Source organism: Thermobia domestica, chromosome 5 (assembly GCF_964235325.1).
Source record: "Thermobia domestica chromosome 5, izTheDome1.hap1.1, whole genome shotgun sequence".
NCBI lineage: Eukaryota > Metazoa > Arthropoda > Insecta > Zygentoma > Lepismatidae > Thermobia > Thermobia domestica.
The window spans coordinates 158727940-158744772 of NC_137458.1; the positions used below are offsets into that span (position 1 = coordinate 158727940).

General features: G+C 35.0%; 1 protein-coding gene across 2 annotated transcripts in view; it reads left to right on the forward strand.

Moving 5' to 3' along the window:
• The window catches only part of GABA-B-R2 (gamma-aminobutyric acid type B receptor subunit 2), an 832753-nt gene that overhangs the window by 702695 nt on the left and 113225 nt on the right, over window positions 1-16833 (forward strand). For both annotated transcript variants that reach the window (XM_081759238.1, XM_081759239.1), the window contains exon 11: window positions 3199-3423. In XM_081759238.1, the coding sequence (XP_081615364.1) occupies window positions 3199-3423 (225 nt within the window). The remainder of the gene's footprint in view (window positions 1-3198; window positions 3424-16833) is intronic.

Consider the following 16833-nt stretch of genomic DNA (forward strand, 5'->3'; position numbering starts at 1 on the left):
GGTGATAGCAGTTGAGCGTAGTAAATATATGAATTTAGTGTTCTTAAATGTGGTTAAATACTGGTTGTTAATATAAATTAAAGTCGAACTGTAGTTGAATAACGTAAGTAAACTTCACTTTATTTATCCTCTATCCAATGCAAAACTACCTTTAATTACGGTATTCAACTACAACTTAAACTTAATTAACAGTTTACTTCAGGATCTCTAAAACCAGAAAATGATAGTGAATAATTACAAACTTTCGGCATGTGTAACATTAATTATGTTATTTTTAGTAGGAGCAAATTCGAGAAAGTGGAGCACAGTACTCGGTTGAGGATACTGAAGCTAGTTAAGGTCAAATTCACTGGCGCAAATACCGGGATAATGAGAGGGGCATGTCCCCTCCAATCTTAGAACTGGGGGACTGTCCCCTCCCCAATAATCCGATTTGAAATTTGTTTTTGTGGGAAAAATGTGATGATTTGTGTCCGATTGCCCAAAGGAAAGTGAAATGAAATTGATGTCCCCCCAGAATAAGCATCAAATCTACCCGCCTCCCAATGCTGAAGACAACTCTGCTCCCTGATCCTCCACAGGATTGTTTTTCAACTTCACAAATATTTTGAGCATCGGTTAAAAAGGAAAAGAAAACGGTCTTACTTGTTTCCCCCAATGTTGACGACAGATTTGCGCCGCTGGTCAAATTTCCAACATACCTACTGCTAATAGAAGTGAAACCAGTGTTGAAAATTTGGGAGACGAAAAAGGTGCTAGCCAACAAAGAAAATCTGAACGTTCAAGTGATACTAATTAGCCTGAAAGAACTCCAATCTCAGAAAAAAAATTACAGTTATCAAAGAACCCGAATCTCAAGATATTCGCTCATGCTCATATAATTTAGAAGATAAAGCTACTCAAGAACCTATCGTTGACTTAAAGGATATAGGTGAATGGCAAGCTGCAATTAACAGTAACCTTGTGATGCTACTTGTTCAAGGCTCCAGCATAGTTCAACATATGGATTACGATTTCGTTGTTGTTCTTGTCGACGAAATTTAACCAAAGGTGAAACGAGAAAAATTAACTCGGAATTTACCGTACTCTCCTCTGCATTTACCGTACTCTCCATTGCGCCCATAAATTGCTTCCCCTCTCCTTGAAAAGAAGTTCTGTTCCGCTTTACTTTTGCTGGAAATTATTACCACCCAGAAGCGCCTCAAAATCTGCGTTTATCTCGGCGAATCAACTGATGCGGCTGCGTTTGTAAATCCGAATCAACTGATAAAAATGAACGATGAAGCACAAAACATATTGCAGCAGAAGAGAGAAAGTGGAAGGACATCCTTATGCGAATGTTCGACGTAACCATGTTATTGGATAAACAAAACGTAACACTTTGAGAACATAGGGAAAGAGTTGAAGAGGCTGCCAACGAGGGAATCTTTTGAAGCTGATAAGATTGTTGGGAAAATACGATCTGGTTATGCGTCAGCACCTGACAAAGATCAAGATGGAGATAAAGATAACAATTTCCTACTTGTTACTGGACATTCATAATGAATTTGTCACTGTTGGGGAAGCAAGTGCAGGGCAAGAGTTTCTATCAAGTAAGAAACCAAAGTATTTCTCCATCGATTTTGACAGTACACACGATGTTTCCCACAAGGACCAAATTAGTCAAGTTTCACAGTATGTAAAAATTAATGACGCAAAAGTGGAAATTAATACGGCTATATTCCATGTCGGTTTACGGAAACGCAACGCAAAATCTGCGTTTTAGTTTCTGATAATAGGCATACGAGTGGCAGTTCTAACTGATTTTTGCATGAGTTGCGTTGTGTTGCGCTCCGCAATTTTAGCGATGGTTGGTATGGAATATGCCCCGTCAATCTTTCGTCAATTTGATTAAAATGAGGAGAAGAATGGAGATGATCTGTCGACATTGATTCTAGACAAGACCAAGAAAGATGGATTGAACATTCAGGACTGAAGATAACAATCATATTTCAATGCTGTCGGGAACATAAACTGGAAACCAAACGCATTAAAGAGGTGAACAGTAAAGCACAGTTCGTAGTATTCATGAATCGTACTCTAATCTGGCAGGTGTACACTGCATAAGCAGTGATTGATTCTGTGACATTTTTGGAACATTGAAGCATTTTGTTTCCTGCTTGTCAATTCATTATTGATGTTACAACGCAAGATTTGAAGCGCTTGAATACATGACACGATGCAGTTAAGTTGTTGAAGAATCACTTTCCCCAAATCCGAGAAGTGTTGGAATAACTTTTACCAAATGTAATCGAAAAAGTCGCAAGAGGATCCGATGCTCCCTTATCGCTCACTGTAATACAGTCGTTCACATTTTTGTGCTATTTCGGGGTCTGTAATGTGATTTTTGGGTAAATAAATACCACACAGCCGTACTTGCAAACAGAATACTTTAGTATTCACGGTTGCGCTGCGAAAATCCGTTCAGTAGAATCTTTCTTACTGAAGTACAAAGATAACCTTATTGGATGAAGGATTCAAAAATCTTTGCAAGGAGCGGGAAATCGAGCTTACCAACCACGAACAAGAAAGAAGAAGTGAATTGACGGCGATCGTTCTCCAGATGCTGAATTCTCATGTCAACAGAAACTAAGAACACAGGTGTTTACGTCCCTGGATAAGGTAATTTAAGATATCTCTACACGATTCTAGCAACTTCATGAACGAGATAACAATGTTGATTTTTGGTACCATCCAGATTTTGGATCCTGAATACAAGTGCAAATTGGATAATGTACTAAATAACGTTAACAATTAAGAGTCTGAACTACAGAAGAAATGTAATTCCAGAGTTAACTGTTTGGAAAGCGTTAAAATTTGTTTGTAAGTGCTGTAAAGTTTACGTTTCTGAGCACAATGCAAAGGTACTTTGGTACACCTAGAAGTAAATAAATGCATTTAGTTAGCTGCATACGATGAGTTCTGATTTACTGATAAAATTTAGCATTTAACATTAATATTGTGAGCAGAAAGGGGAAGGTAACTCACGACTTAAGGAGCGACAAAATTGCAATTCCCCGAGCGCCGATAAACCAAGGTACGTCCCTGATATAAGTAATTCAAAACATAATACGTGCTTAATATTTAACTGTTTTCAATAATAACATATTCTGTATAATTCACAGTATTGTCTTCAATTTTCTTCTTTGTGCTCTATAGGTCTTCGGCGCATTTCTGGCGTGGGAGACCCGCCATGTGAGTATTCCTGCGCTCAACGATTCCAAATATGTGGGGATGAGTGTGTACAATGTGGTGATCATGTGTGTGATGGGAGCCGCCATTTCTTTTGTGCTCTCCGATAAACAGGATGCCTCTTTTATCATAATCTCCATCTTCATTATCTTCTGCACCACAGGAACCTTGTGCCTCGTCTTCGTGCCAAAGGTAACAATAATAATTACTACACTTCTATATCTAAGATAACGTGTTATATTTTCTTTCTATTTTTTTTAAGTTGTAAGTATCATAATTATACATTAAGATTGTATACAAGTACATTTTTATTCTGTTAGCATCCATAACAGTAGCATTCGATGAAAATTTTATTCCAAGACAACGTGCATACACAATTAAACAAATTTGTCGAAACTAGTACATTTTACTATTATCTTAATTTTCTGGCCCCTTGTTGTAAGGAAAGACTTGAAAACAAGTAGTCTACAGTGGAGAAAATAAAATGCATTTTGTGAAATCGTGCGAAGGTATCCCTTCGGAAGCTCGTACTGAAAAATATATTTGAATGAGTAAAATGAGATCTAAAAGATGTATCTATTTCCAAGATAATAAATTACAATAAAAATAAATAAATAGATTAATTAATAAATAAAACTATCATATTTGCCTGCACATAACACGTATCCTATTTTCTGAAGTAAATTTTGAGAAAAAAATATTTTCACTGCATATTATGAAGATTTTATAAAATACAAAGTTATCTTTCCAACAGTACACTATATAGGGCCGGATTTAGGGGGTGCACGTGCATCCCCCTTCGTTGCAAATATACACTATCTAAAATGAGAAGCTGGCAGTGAAAATAGCAACACTTTTCGAAATTTTCTGGCGTTTTTTTCCGTTAAGGGCTTAAGAGAAAGCAGACTTTTGCAAAAGCAATAGTTTAAGTCAATTTTGCGAAGGTTGAAAGAAGAGGATTCACCAAGCAAAACAATATAATATTTGTCAAATAGGGAAGAAAACAGTAGCCAGGAGGAGAATTCTTTTCCTGCAATCACTTGTGACCCTCTTTAAAATACTCCCCCCTCCTCCCTTCTCCGTAGAATACTCCTTTTAAACTAATGAAAGAAAGACACTAAAATTTTGTATCATGTAAATATCAGCAGAGGGACATTGTTAGACATCAGTACTACCAGATCAACAATGTTGCTCAATACAAAGTTGAATTTTTTTTAAATGACTATGTCAGGTCATTACATATTTCAAATCCACATGTAAAACGAACATGTACGATTCCATATTTATTTCGGAAAGTTCTTAAATATGTATCATATCCAATTACGTACATGATTTCCAATAGACGTAAAGAACATAATGCCGTTTATAGTAAGTTGATATCTGGTATCATTCGGGAGATAAGAAGAAAATTGTAAAATTTGATACATTGCTTAAAATTTCATATTTGTGGGAATTTTTTAAAGCTATTTTTGATTTATTTTACTTCTGTATTGCAACAACATCCTCCACCATACTACTCTACAACAGTAGAATATTTCCTACGATATGTTATGGACGTAGTTACTTCCAACAGTAACTGCTTAATACTAAAACTATTTATATTATTATTATTATTACATGCAGGTACGTAGCCAAGATTTCGTAAAGAGGGGGCCATGACATGAAATACTGTGGCCATCGCACCAGTGCTCGATCATTCTAAACTATTTTACTAACAACATATGTTGATTCGTTTAACCAGGATTTCGTAATATGTGGGGGGAGGGGGAGTGACATGAAATACTGTGGTTATCACGCCAGGAGCTCGATCAATCTAAGCTATTTTACTGGCAACATATATTGGTTTGTTAGGATAATAAAATGAGAGTATGGTAGTATTTTAATAACAAACTATGAAGAAATCTCGAATACAAGAATAAAAAATGTATTGAAAAAGATTTTACAATATAAAAGTTCCTTCCTTTGTTCATTCAAATATAACAATTTTCCTTTCATTATGACCACTATTACATATCCAATAATGTCTTGTAAAATATTTTACAATGTCTGTGTTCCTTTCTCTGTTGAATTAAATCTTAACAGAACTTTCTTTACACATAATTTTCTGTTTCTATTATTTCGTCAACTACTGTCTGTTACAAATGACAAGTTAAAGAAGCAGTAGAAAACTGTTTCTGAAATAATATGTTTGATATTGCAGAGAAGCGATGACGAAAAATTATGATAAAAATATCCACACTGTTACAGAACGCCACTATGCTTTCGAAAGCTTGAAATTTTCCTGACTAGCAGAAATTCTGAGAATTCCGTAACTTTTCTAGAAATTTCAGATTCCCTGACTTTTCCAGAATATCCCGCTCATTCGCCACCATGTATTGCAAGTAATACAAATCTCCTCATAAGAAAGAGTAACCAAAAACGTGCTGTAACTTTTTATTTTTAACGCTCATTCTTCTATTTCTCGTGTATTTTTGTTTCATCCTTCCTTATTTTTTTTTTCACTTCTGATTTCGAAGGGGAGGTCCGAGCTCTCCTTGGCTAGGTGCCTGGCTATATGAATTATATAAAATAACTTATTTCTTGTAAGAATAAGTTAAGACAGCTTTTTTTCTACATTTAGGTTGTTTTAAAATATAAATTCCGTCAATAAAATAAAAACTGACTTCGTAAAGAGGTAGTCAAACCTTCACCAAGAGGGGATAGTGTCCATAAGTTTCATTTATTTGTCAATGGATTGACTATCAGAAATACGCATTTCTTTATCAGAAAAAAAGAAATTTCTTTTTGTAGCTAACCTACATCATAAAAAATATTACCAAAGTACTTTTTAGATGGAGTAATACTCTTTTCATTGTGCTATAATTTTGTGTTTTCAATTCTTAGAAAGCTCTGATATTTATTTATAAATTATGAACAGTCCTGCATAGCGTCAGTTTGTTTGGTGGTTCCTAAATGACTCCATATGAAGATCTCATCCTAAAGTACACTGTGGTTATTAATCTTAAAGATGATCTGTACACCTTAGCTGCATCGAATTCAATTCCCGGCTGTCGTTCGTAGACCATATTTATAATTGATCTCGTCCTTTGTAAACACGAAATTGCATAAGAACGCAAAAACACAGAAATTCAGAAGACACATACTGTTGCTTGTAAACTGATTCAATGGCTCGTACCTCAATATTTTCATCCCAACCTGAGTGCAGCTTTGATTAAAAGTTATTGTGCTTCTTTCAGATTACTTTTCGGTTAAGTTACTTTTAACCGCAGATTTCCTAAAATTTCAATGCCGAAATGTAGATGCTCATTCACTCCTTTGAACATCCATGCTACAAACTACAAACGTAAGTATTCGATAAAACATGTCGATATTCGATTTTATACCTACTGCATCTAGTACAGTATACTTTGCATGGACACTATGGTAGCGCCACAAGAGATTTTTTAAGAACTTGTGGTGTTTAGAACTAGAGCATGTGAGATCCCATGTAATTTAGGAATTGTACAGTTTAGGACCAATACTGAGTCCCCACTGAAGGTAGTCGTAAGAGGGAATCAGCCCCTCCTGACCACCCTCTACCTACAGAACTGAAGATAATTCGTAAACAAAAGCAATCCTTGATTTTATACCAAAAGACAAGAAAAGACCTATGAAACGTATAAACATACACCTACAATGTAGTATGAAGGAGAAGTACGGAGTAGCTGGAAAAGAGTAGTAAAGGCAACATACAGAGCTGTGGAGAAGAGGTGGAGATACTTCCATCTAACAGTAGATTTGTAACTTTGATAATACATGTGATGTTAATATTACTAAATTAGGTAGAACTAAATCACAAAATAGTTTTCTTATGGCATAAATATGATTCATTATCTAATTATCATAAAGTATGCTACATTATTTTCTTTGTAAAATTAATTTTGGCAAAATAATTAATCAAGAGAACTCGCTATTTTTAGTGTCTAATATTTCTTTGTATAATACAGGGAATAATAAGGATCTTCATATTTTCATTACTATATCTAGAAACGATATATATATATATATATATATATATATATATAAAGAAATCTCTTGAGCAGATGCAGAAGAGTCCTTCAGCGATATTTCTAGAAAATTCTATCTCAGAAGAGGCTCTGGAGAGCTCTAAAGATAAAAAGTCAAACGCGAGGTTTTAAGCTTTCCCTACTCGAGAAGTATTAATCCTTTCCTCTCTGTGTTTGTTCATTAGAATCTCAATATTGTCCTTTCAAATTGCATTTGGAAAGCAGAAAACTAGTGCACAGGAAATTAAACGTACTACGTAGGATAAATTCACATAAAGAATTCTACAGTAAAGAAAAGGAAGGCCATACCAACTGAAGATCTTATATCTTGCAGCAATTCCCCCATAGCATATTCATAACTTATCCATTCCGAGAAAGAGAAAAAACTTTATTATATTCTGCTTATTATTAATTTTAAATAGAGAAAAAATTAAAAATATATATTATTCATCTTGTAGTCTTGATGTATTAGCTCTTTCTATTCATGGCAAAATACTTTGAAATTTAAATTACAACAAAAAAAGGAGTGATCATTTCTAGAAGTGGTTCGTGAGAGAATTTACATTCCTAAGTTCAGCGGTTTCTTCTGACAATTTCCCTTGTTTTCGTATCTTCTTTATATATATATATATATATATATATATATATATATATATATATATATATATATATATATATATATATATATATATATATATATATTCTTTATTTTCATTATTTTAACCTTCAGTCTGAAATCTTTAATGGGAAGGATATTATTCTGTATTTCATATAATAGGGCAAAGAAAAAGTAAATTAAAAAGTTGATTAGATATTTAAAGGGGATTTCGCACAGGTTAAAGGTATGAAACATTGAATATTCTATACACTGACAGTAACACCATTTTGAAATACTTTATATAAAAGATGTTAAAAACGTACAATCATGTGTGCATACACTTCTACACGTTAATATAGAGAAGATTTTTCTTAGGATATACATTTAACTTGAAACTATGTTGTAACTTTAAAAATAATAGATAAAATTCAATGGAAGTTTTTAACACAAACATCTCGATGGGAGGACATTGTTTGACATATTCTGCAACACTGTAAGACTAACAGTGTTGCCAACCCAACATAAACTTATAGGGCAACATACAGAGTCGTTTTTCTTGTATTAAGAACCTGACTAACGAGTGAGGCTAACTTCTGTATTTAGAAACACGTTCGTGAAGTTGTTGGGAGTACAAATTAGTTCGGTCTGTTTTCAAAAGATGACTCTGGCTATTATGAATGTTTCACAGTGACGGCTGATTTCGGTTGTTTCAAAGAAGTTAAACATCTGTCACTCAGAAATATTCAGTTTATATCGCTATGAGTTGCATACAAAACCGCTGTTTTTTTACGTTTCAAAATTGAATACGTCAATTTTTCTGTGAACTAAGCAGTATTTGCGGGAGGTTTTAGTTTTCTGCTTTAATGGGAAAAAAGGTGAAGCTGAAGTGCATCGAATGCTTGTAGAAGTTTATAGTGACAATGGTCCAACTGATAAATCATGTAAGGAACGGTTTCGACGTTTCAAGAATGGTGATTTCAATGTTGAAGACGAGCCTCGCTCTGGACATTGCCAGGCATTGCTCCTTCTAATTACTGGTTGTTCCAACAGATGCAGCACGATTTGTCAGGTCACCAGTTCACTGCTTTCGCGGAAGTAGAAAATTGGCTCCTAACTTGGATCGTCTCAAAAGACGACACATTTTTTTTTTCGAGTGAGAGGTGGGAAAAAGTAGTAGCCAGTGATGGACAATACTTTGACTAATCTGTTAATTCATTTTGTTCTGAAATAAATGCATTTTTGACCAGAAACAAACGGACCGAATTAATTTGTACTCCCAATAACAACGATTTGTATCGAAGACGGTCAGCCATGACTTCTCCGTAGGGTTGTCCAAACACAACTGTAGAAAAGAATTTAAGCTAGTAGGTGTATCTCTTACATTTCTATTTATGTGTTTGGACAACCCTGCGAAGAAGTCGTGGCTGCCCTTTTCCGATATAAACCTTGGGTAATATAATCAATGTGTCATGTAATACGGAAGTTAGCATCACGCATTAGTCAAGATCTTAATACAACGCTAGAAATACTCTGCATAGGAGCCATAGTGTTTGTTTACACCAATTTGATATCTCAACCCGTTCCTATGATATGATGAACTATTCTAAAATTTGCAACACTGATAAAAATTATAAAATTGTAAGACATTGTAATTCCAACTACCAAACACTATTGTTGTAATATTATAGAAGATAAAGAAACCAACATTTTTAAAAACAATTTCCCGCAATCTCGTCATTTTAAGCAGTATATTAATATCTAGCCATGTTTTTGATATCTCTGGAACGGGTTGAAATATTGAATTGCTGTAAACAGCATTAGAATCTTTATGTTTGTTGTAAACTGTCTTCGAGATTGGATGTGATACTTATTTGAGCACTTTTTCGAAATAAAAGCTTTTAAACAAAGTAAAGTTTTCAATTATTTGTAACTTTCTTACTTGTTAAAAATAGGTCATATCATAGTATTTGACATAAGACACTTCTAATGTTTACTGATATGTCTTTCTCGGTTTCGCTATCATTGTTGTAGAGATCTTCAAGATTTGGATGTTTACGAGTGTTTGTCATATTGTAGCGTACTTAGTTCGTAACACCGAATAATAAAAGTGGTATTGTAAGTTTTCGTTTAACATGTAGATTTGAAACATGTAATAAACTGACTTAGTGCTATTTAAAAAAGTTATAAGTTTATGTTGGGTTGGCAACACTGTTAATAGGACGGTATTGCAGTGTACGCTAAGCAATGTCCCCAAATTCATATTTGCATATTACAAAATTTCATTGCTTTTTATCTATTAGTTTAAAAGTTACAAAGGTGTTTTAAGATAAATGGCTCACCCTGTATATATTACAGTAGATGATTCGTTATCAAGTCATACGTTACTTACATAGAAACATGTGCTCATAGAGCACAGTAACTTTTCGAATGTCTACCTTATTTTTTTTTTTTTTTTTTTTTTTTAGTTAAGACCTCACGACTAAGAACCGAAGTTAAAGGAAACAACGATGATGAGATCGATAGTAATGGTAGTGTGACGAAAAGGGGAAGAAACGGGGGGAAAACCCACGCACACGGTGTTTGTATACTACAAAGCGCACTTCTTGCGAGCTGGAAGTGAACTGGAGACCCTGTGCTTCAGAAGTGAATGCCCTTTTGCCCTTTTCGTTAGAAGAGGAGAAGGGACGTCCGGTTACAGACAGCATTGTCCAATGGTGATTTCTCATATTGTTCTATTTTCGTTGGATAGGTCCTGTCAGCAGTGAGTTGCTGTAGAAAACTTGTTTCTGCTAAATGATTGCTCTTGTACGGCTACATCTTTGGGCGCAGTGCCGTGCCGTGGAAAATCAGCGTATAGGGCGAGTATACTACACCTCCCCTCTCCCGTACATACGAGTGAGGTCGAGAGACCAGCCGCAAAACGCCACCATGGTTGGCGCGAAACGTAAGAAAACTTTCAAAAATAAACCCAAATTTGCCTTGATTTTGAGCACATTTTTATTACTTTTTCCTTTCATTTTATAAACATATCTTTTCTTTTTTCCTCCCGAATTTTGCGCCCCCTTACTTCCGCGCCCGGGTCCGTCGTCCCACTTGCCCCCTCCCCATGGCACGGTACTCTTTGGGCGGTTAAGTTTTTACGCGAATGGGCTTCAAGGTATTGTTGATGGCTTGCGATATTTTATTATTCCTCTCTTTCAAGTCTCTTGTGTTTTAACCTGTATTTCCCTGGTCATGTTTTCGACATTAGCTGCTGTTTAATTGTGTTTTTGTGGCAGAGAAGGTGTTGAATCGGTTCCTTCATTGGTTATATCTGGATTAATTTTGTGTTTGTTACTGTATACTGTGTGAGTTAGCTATGTGTTCCCAGCTTATAACTGTGTCTGTTTTGTTCTGTGTGTGAGCTTGTGTTGTTCTTCCGTACTGTTATTTATGTGATATGTAAATTTAACCATTGGTAGACCTAAGTATGTTAAGTTTGGTTGGAGTAGTTGTTGGGATGCTTTGGTCATTGCGTGTTAGCGAATGTGATGTTTGTGGAGTTAGGTAACTATGGCTAGAATAGACACTACGATCTTCATGATATCTTATGTTGCTTGGTGGATGGCATTTTGGACGAATGTTTTTGTTGGCGGCGGTGGTGTTGTGATCTCGTTTGTGGTTGATTGGGAATCTTCTATTTGTCATGGTGTTTGTTCTTCTTGGGCGTTGGCTGTTTCTGCACTTGTCTCGTGTTAGTAGTGAAAAGGGCGAGTTTGGGACTCGCGTTTGTGTGTGATGATGCTTGGCATACGAAGTTAGCTGTTGCTCGGAGTTTTTGGGACGCTTTGGGCTGGAGCTGTAGCCCATTTGGTAGCCTATGATCTTGCATGTTGCACAGAAGTGAAGTTTAGCGGTCTTGTTGCAGTTTTCTGTGTGTGAGTCGCAACAGCATTAGCAAACTTTTGGAAAACAGCAAAACTGTCTCTGGTGTCCATAATGAAAGCAGTTCCAACACGGTTTCGGGTGGGGTGCCTTCCTACAGCTTGGTGTCATTTGCAAATAGGTATTCTCCATCCTTGAGAAGTGAAATTGTTTGTTGTGGGTTTGTAAAGGATACACGTATGGGAGGGAGAGGTCTTCTGTATGAAATTATTGGATGGCATTTTTGATAGTTGTTTGGTCCTGTAGCTCTCTGACGATCTTTTTCGGTAGACCACAGTTCCGCAGTTCCACTCAGGCACCACACAGCTGAAGGAGGTAATGTGTTTGTGGCGAGAGTGAGAAACTGGTTTTGCTGATGCGCTTGAGGTTGCATTTTGTAGTTGCAATTCTACAAACAAGGTCTCGAAAAGTGCACAACTATTGAGGAAAGTGTTTCACTATTGGAGGTTCCTATGTAGAGAAGTACTAACGCCTGTGCCAAATTTAGTTTATCTCAGTCAACAATAAGTGAGACAAGTGAAATTTTTAATAAATAACTCACCTATAATTATTGCTATGTAAAAGTGATATTGAAACTGAAAACTATACCTCTGGTTTCAGTAGAACCAAAAATGGTTGGGATGAAATGTCAATTTCTATAACTTCCAATGTGAATAGAAGGTAAGAGGGGAGACAGAACCTGTTCCTACGATGCTGAATCCATTCAAAAAATCGCTTTTCGCTATCCTGTTACCATTTTTTTTTCTCTGATGCCTGTCAATACACAGTCAAACGGAGATAGCAGTTCTAGAAGGCTTCCCATACTTACTCATACCAAAGTTTGCAAGTTTAAAAGTGAAGCTTTACACTTGTAGTAATAATTGTTTTCTTTCGAGGCTATACGAGAGATCTACAGCTTTAGCATGGAATCCGAATCACATGAACTCCCATTGGGAATCGAACAGGTTCTCCTGTGGGTCAGTGCTAACTATATAGTCACGAAGGAGTTTGCTACTGCTAATGACATTGTAGCAAGACATTACGAAACACATATATTAAGTGACACTGCTCTTCCTAGTCACACAACCTAATGGCCAATAAACTAGGAATAGATTAATTACATATAGCTTGGGACCTATAGAGAAGGACAACGTATGAGATCAGGTCATCCAATCTGAATACTCTGGTGTCATTAGTAGCCATGAAACGGTTTGGTCCCGAATCAGTTTGTCAATTCATATCTGTCAATCATAGCCACAAAATATCCACATATCTTGTTTTGTTAATAGACTGGATAAATGATATTTTACCAACAAATAAAAGATATCTTAGTGCTATGGACAATTCTATTCTATAAAATTATTAATATTTAACAGAAAAAAATCCAAAAATGAGACAAATATAAGGCGAATAATGAGTGTAAATCCTCATGTGTAATTTTCGAAAAAAGAAAGGAATTTTTGTAAAATTAAAATTTGATGCTGGACGATAACAACACAAGTTCTTAAGATGAAACTGATCATGGAGTATATCATTATTATGTTTGTTTTTTATGACACTAGAAGAACGATATGGCAAATAAAATATAGCTCAAAATTATGAATGCAGTTATTATTATTATTATTATTATTATTATTATTATTATTATTATTATTATTATTTAACGATAACTTTGGCAAAGTTGATGAGACTTATATCAATCGATAAATGACGCGAGCTGGACAAAATGGCGGCTTTGAAGATTAATTCTCGTAAGTATTTAAAAAAAAAAAAAAAAAAAAGAACAAAGTACATCTAATTTTCATGGCGCTAAAATTTATATGTCGTTAGTTACCAATAATAACTGATAGTATTTATTCTGCTTTTGAACAATTCGTTTCTTTTGTTCTACTTGTGACAGTGACACTCACCTCATAATGACGCAAATGGTACTCGTAATAGAAGCAATGACTTCAAACTGGATTGTTTCTTCCAAAACGTTTATTGAAAAAAAATTGATTTAATTTTACATTTAGCGTCCCCTTTTCAGCAGTGAAGTTATGAGACGTTGGCTTACAGCTTAACGTGGGATCCGAATCACATGAACTCTCGCTGGGAATCGAATCCGGGTCTCCCACCAAAAAGGAAGAATGTGTTCGTTAAGTTTATATATTTATTTACAAAGTGTAGGTAAATGTAAGAAGGTAAACTTAGTTTTGGTCTATAGCTCGATGATATATTTCCGTTGATATTACTCATACATTACATAAAAAAAACTCAAGTTTAAAAGTTGAGGGGCCGCGGTGGCTCAGTGGTAGAGCGTTCACCTCTGGTGCATGGGGTCCCGGGTTCAAACCCTGCTCCCGCCAAGTGAACTTTGTGGTGGACAAACACCGTGTGCGTGGGTTTTCTCGGGGTTCTCCCGTTTCCTCCCACTTTCTTCATTCCGCCATTTCATTCATTTCTCATAATCACCGTCTCCTTTAGCCTAACCCGCATAACCGTGGGACGTAAAACTCAAAGATTTCATTTCATTTTCATTTTTCAAGTTTAAAAGTTGCCGATAATTTTACTGTTATATCTCATTAATAATAGTGTGTGCTGTCTGTTGTCTTGCTACTGTCACAATTAAAGGCTTAATAAACGTAATTTTAGTATCAGTTTCACTTTAAATAAGTGCCGTGGTTTACATTTAGCATTAGTTTTCGTATTATCAAAACAAGTAATTTTCGTCTATCCTCTCAAAACTTACGCATGATGGTTCATCCTCAAACATGTAATTTTGTTTAGCTAGACACGATTTATTAATGGATGTATATCTTATTTTTACGGTAATAATATTGTAAAAGTTTTATTTCTTGACTTTTACTCATATTATAAGTAGAGAAGTAATGTGACTTGTTTTCCTTATCTTATACTCAACCATTTGCAACATACCTGTAAGAGAAACGAATATAGTGCAAATATAATATAATACAGAAGTAATATAATAATGAAAAAGACAAAAACGTAACACTAGTGAATAAAACGTTCGAGAAAAAGAACTCATTCGTGATATTGGTTAGTTGTATCTATGATAATTATATGTTATCCATTGCTCAAGAAAATGTTTTGATTTTTTTTTTCTAAATAGCTTGGTGGACGGTGTTTTTTAATACTTGGCGTATTATAATAATTTTTTTAAAGTTTTTTTTTACACGTAGAGCATCTACTGTAAAGGATTTGGAACAAAACTTGTTTTAAGCCCTAGGATTTTTAATGTTGAAAACCCATGAGAATGTGTATGTAGCCTGTTGAATGAAGAATTTCTAAGAAATCAAATTGGTGATACGCGTACTCCAGTTTACTTAAACTCAAATGACATTTTCCAAAATAGATAGCTGTGCCTGTATTGTGCAAGGGATCATGTGGGATAGTATACTTCAAATTTAACCTATGTCGTAGGCAACTGTTTTGTATTCTCTGTAAGCCTTTGTTACAATCATAATGTCAAATGTAGGCTATAGAAATACAAAATAGTATCCGACATAACATGGCATTGTATGTCTTTCACTTTCATAGTCAAATTAACGATTTTTGTTTGCAGTTTATTGATGGTATAGTGTGTTGTAGGGAATCTAATTTAAAGTTCTCGGTTCGTTAACTTAATCCCGCAGGAGCTTTGTGCCAGGGAGCTTTTGTTTAGTTTAGTTTAGTCTTTTGTTAGACTTCTACAACACAAAATTCATCAAACGTAAAACTGCCTACTCTTAATGATTCTGAAAAGTATTGTGCTTCGATTTATGTGTCCAAATTACCATGGCGGTAGCGACGCAAATAGCTAGTGTCCGCAAATAATTTTTGAGCCTCATTATCTACCTGTAATTTTCAAAATATTCATCCACATCTACTCTCTGAAATCTTTCTTCATGGATATATTATAGCATCAATACCATGATACTGTATGACACGATCGCCCCCGCTCTACTGTTCACGAACTATAACATAAATCGCTATAGTCCTAAAACATGTTTCTCATAAAAGTAGAGGGAGCCACGGTGGCTCAGTGGTAGAGGGCTTACCTCTGGTGCATGGGATCTCTGGTTCGATCTCCGGACAAGTAAGTTTGTGATGAACAACATTGTGTCCGTGGGTTTTCTCGGGGTACTCCCGTTTCCTCCCACTTTCTTATTCCACCAATTCTTCCATACTTATTCACTTGTTTTAATAATCGTCTGCCTTAGTCTAAAGGGCACACTCGTGAGATATTAAACTGAAAGATTTCATTTCATTTTCATAAAAGTAGAGAAAAATAAATTTTATTATCTTAAATAAATCCCTCCAGGGCCTTTCACAGTAATTGAATAGTTATGAGAAAAGTAAGTCTGATAAACGTTAATCCTATTCAGTATCCTGAAAATTTCATAATGCTATCTACCAAAGCTGAAGAAGTGAAAAAATTTAAAAAATAAAAAGTGTTGAAATAGTCATTTTACGTACCCATAAATCAAGGCGGCCACATAATTTGCCAGCTTCTTGCTAAAGGCCCTGGATTGCAAGTTTGAATAATAAGATTGCTTAATAGAGCAAAATGTTGACACGTAAAGAGAGCAAGTTCATCAAATATATTATATTAAAGTTTCTTGTTCAAATTTTAAGCAATTTTAATTTTTTTAATACTGCAAAACAATCAAAAATTTATTAAACTTCGAGACTTTTCATTTCAGTATTTACAAAATAATAATAATAATAATAATAATAATAAACTAGAATTTCATATAGCCAGTGTTTGCTACAAGTTCCCTGTTAATTAATTTGATTTATCTTTACATCCTGGAGCTATATAGAACGAGATCTACCGTTTCAAGTAGGATCTGAACTACTGTTGTACACTGGATGCTTTTCTACCCTGAAACCTTATGTATTAAAAGTACACGAAATAGTTACTAGACTTACGTGGAGGATAAGTTCCTCATTGTTATATTCGGTCTTACACCAAGCTATAAAAAGAAGAGAAAAATAGAAACTTCAAGTAAATCCATGAATATGATGGCATCCATGAAAGGCCCAAATAGTTTGCGATTGAATTTGCGACTC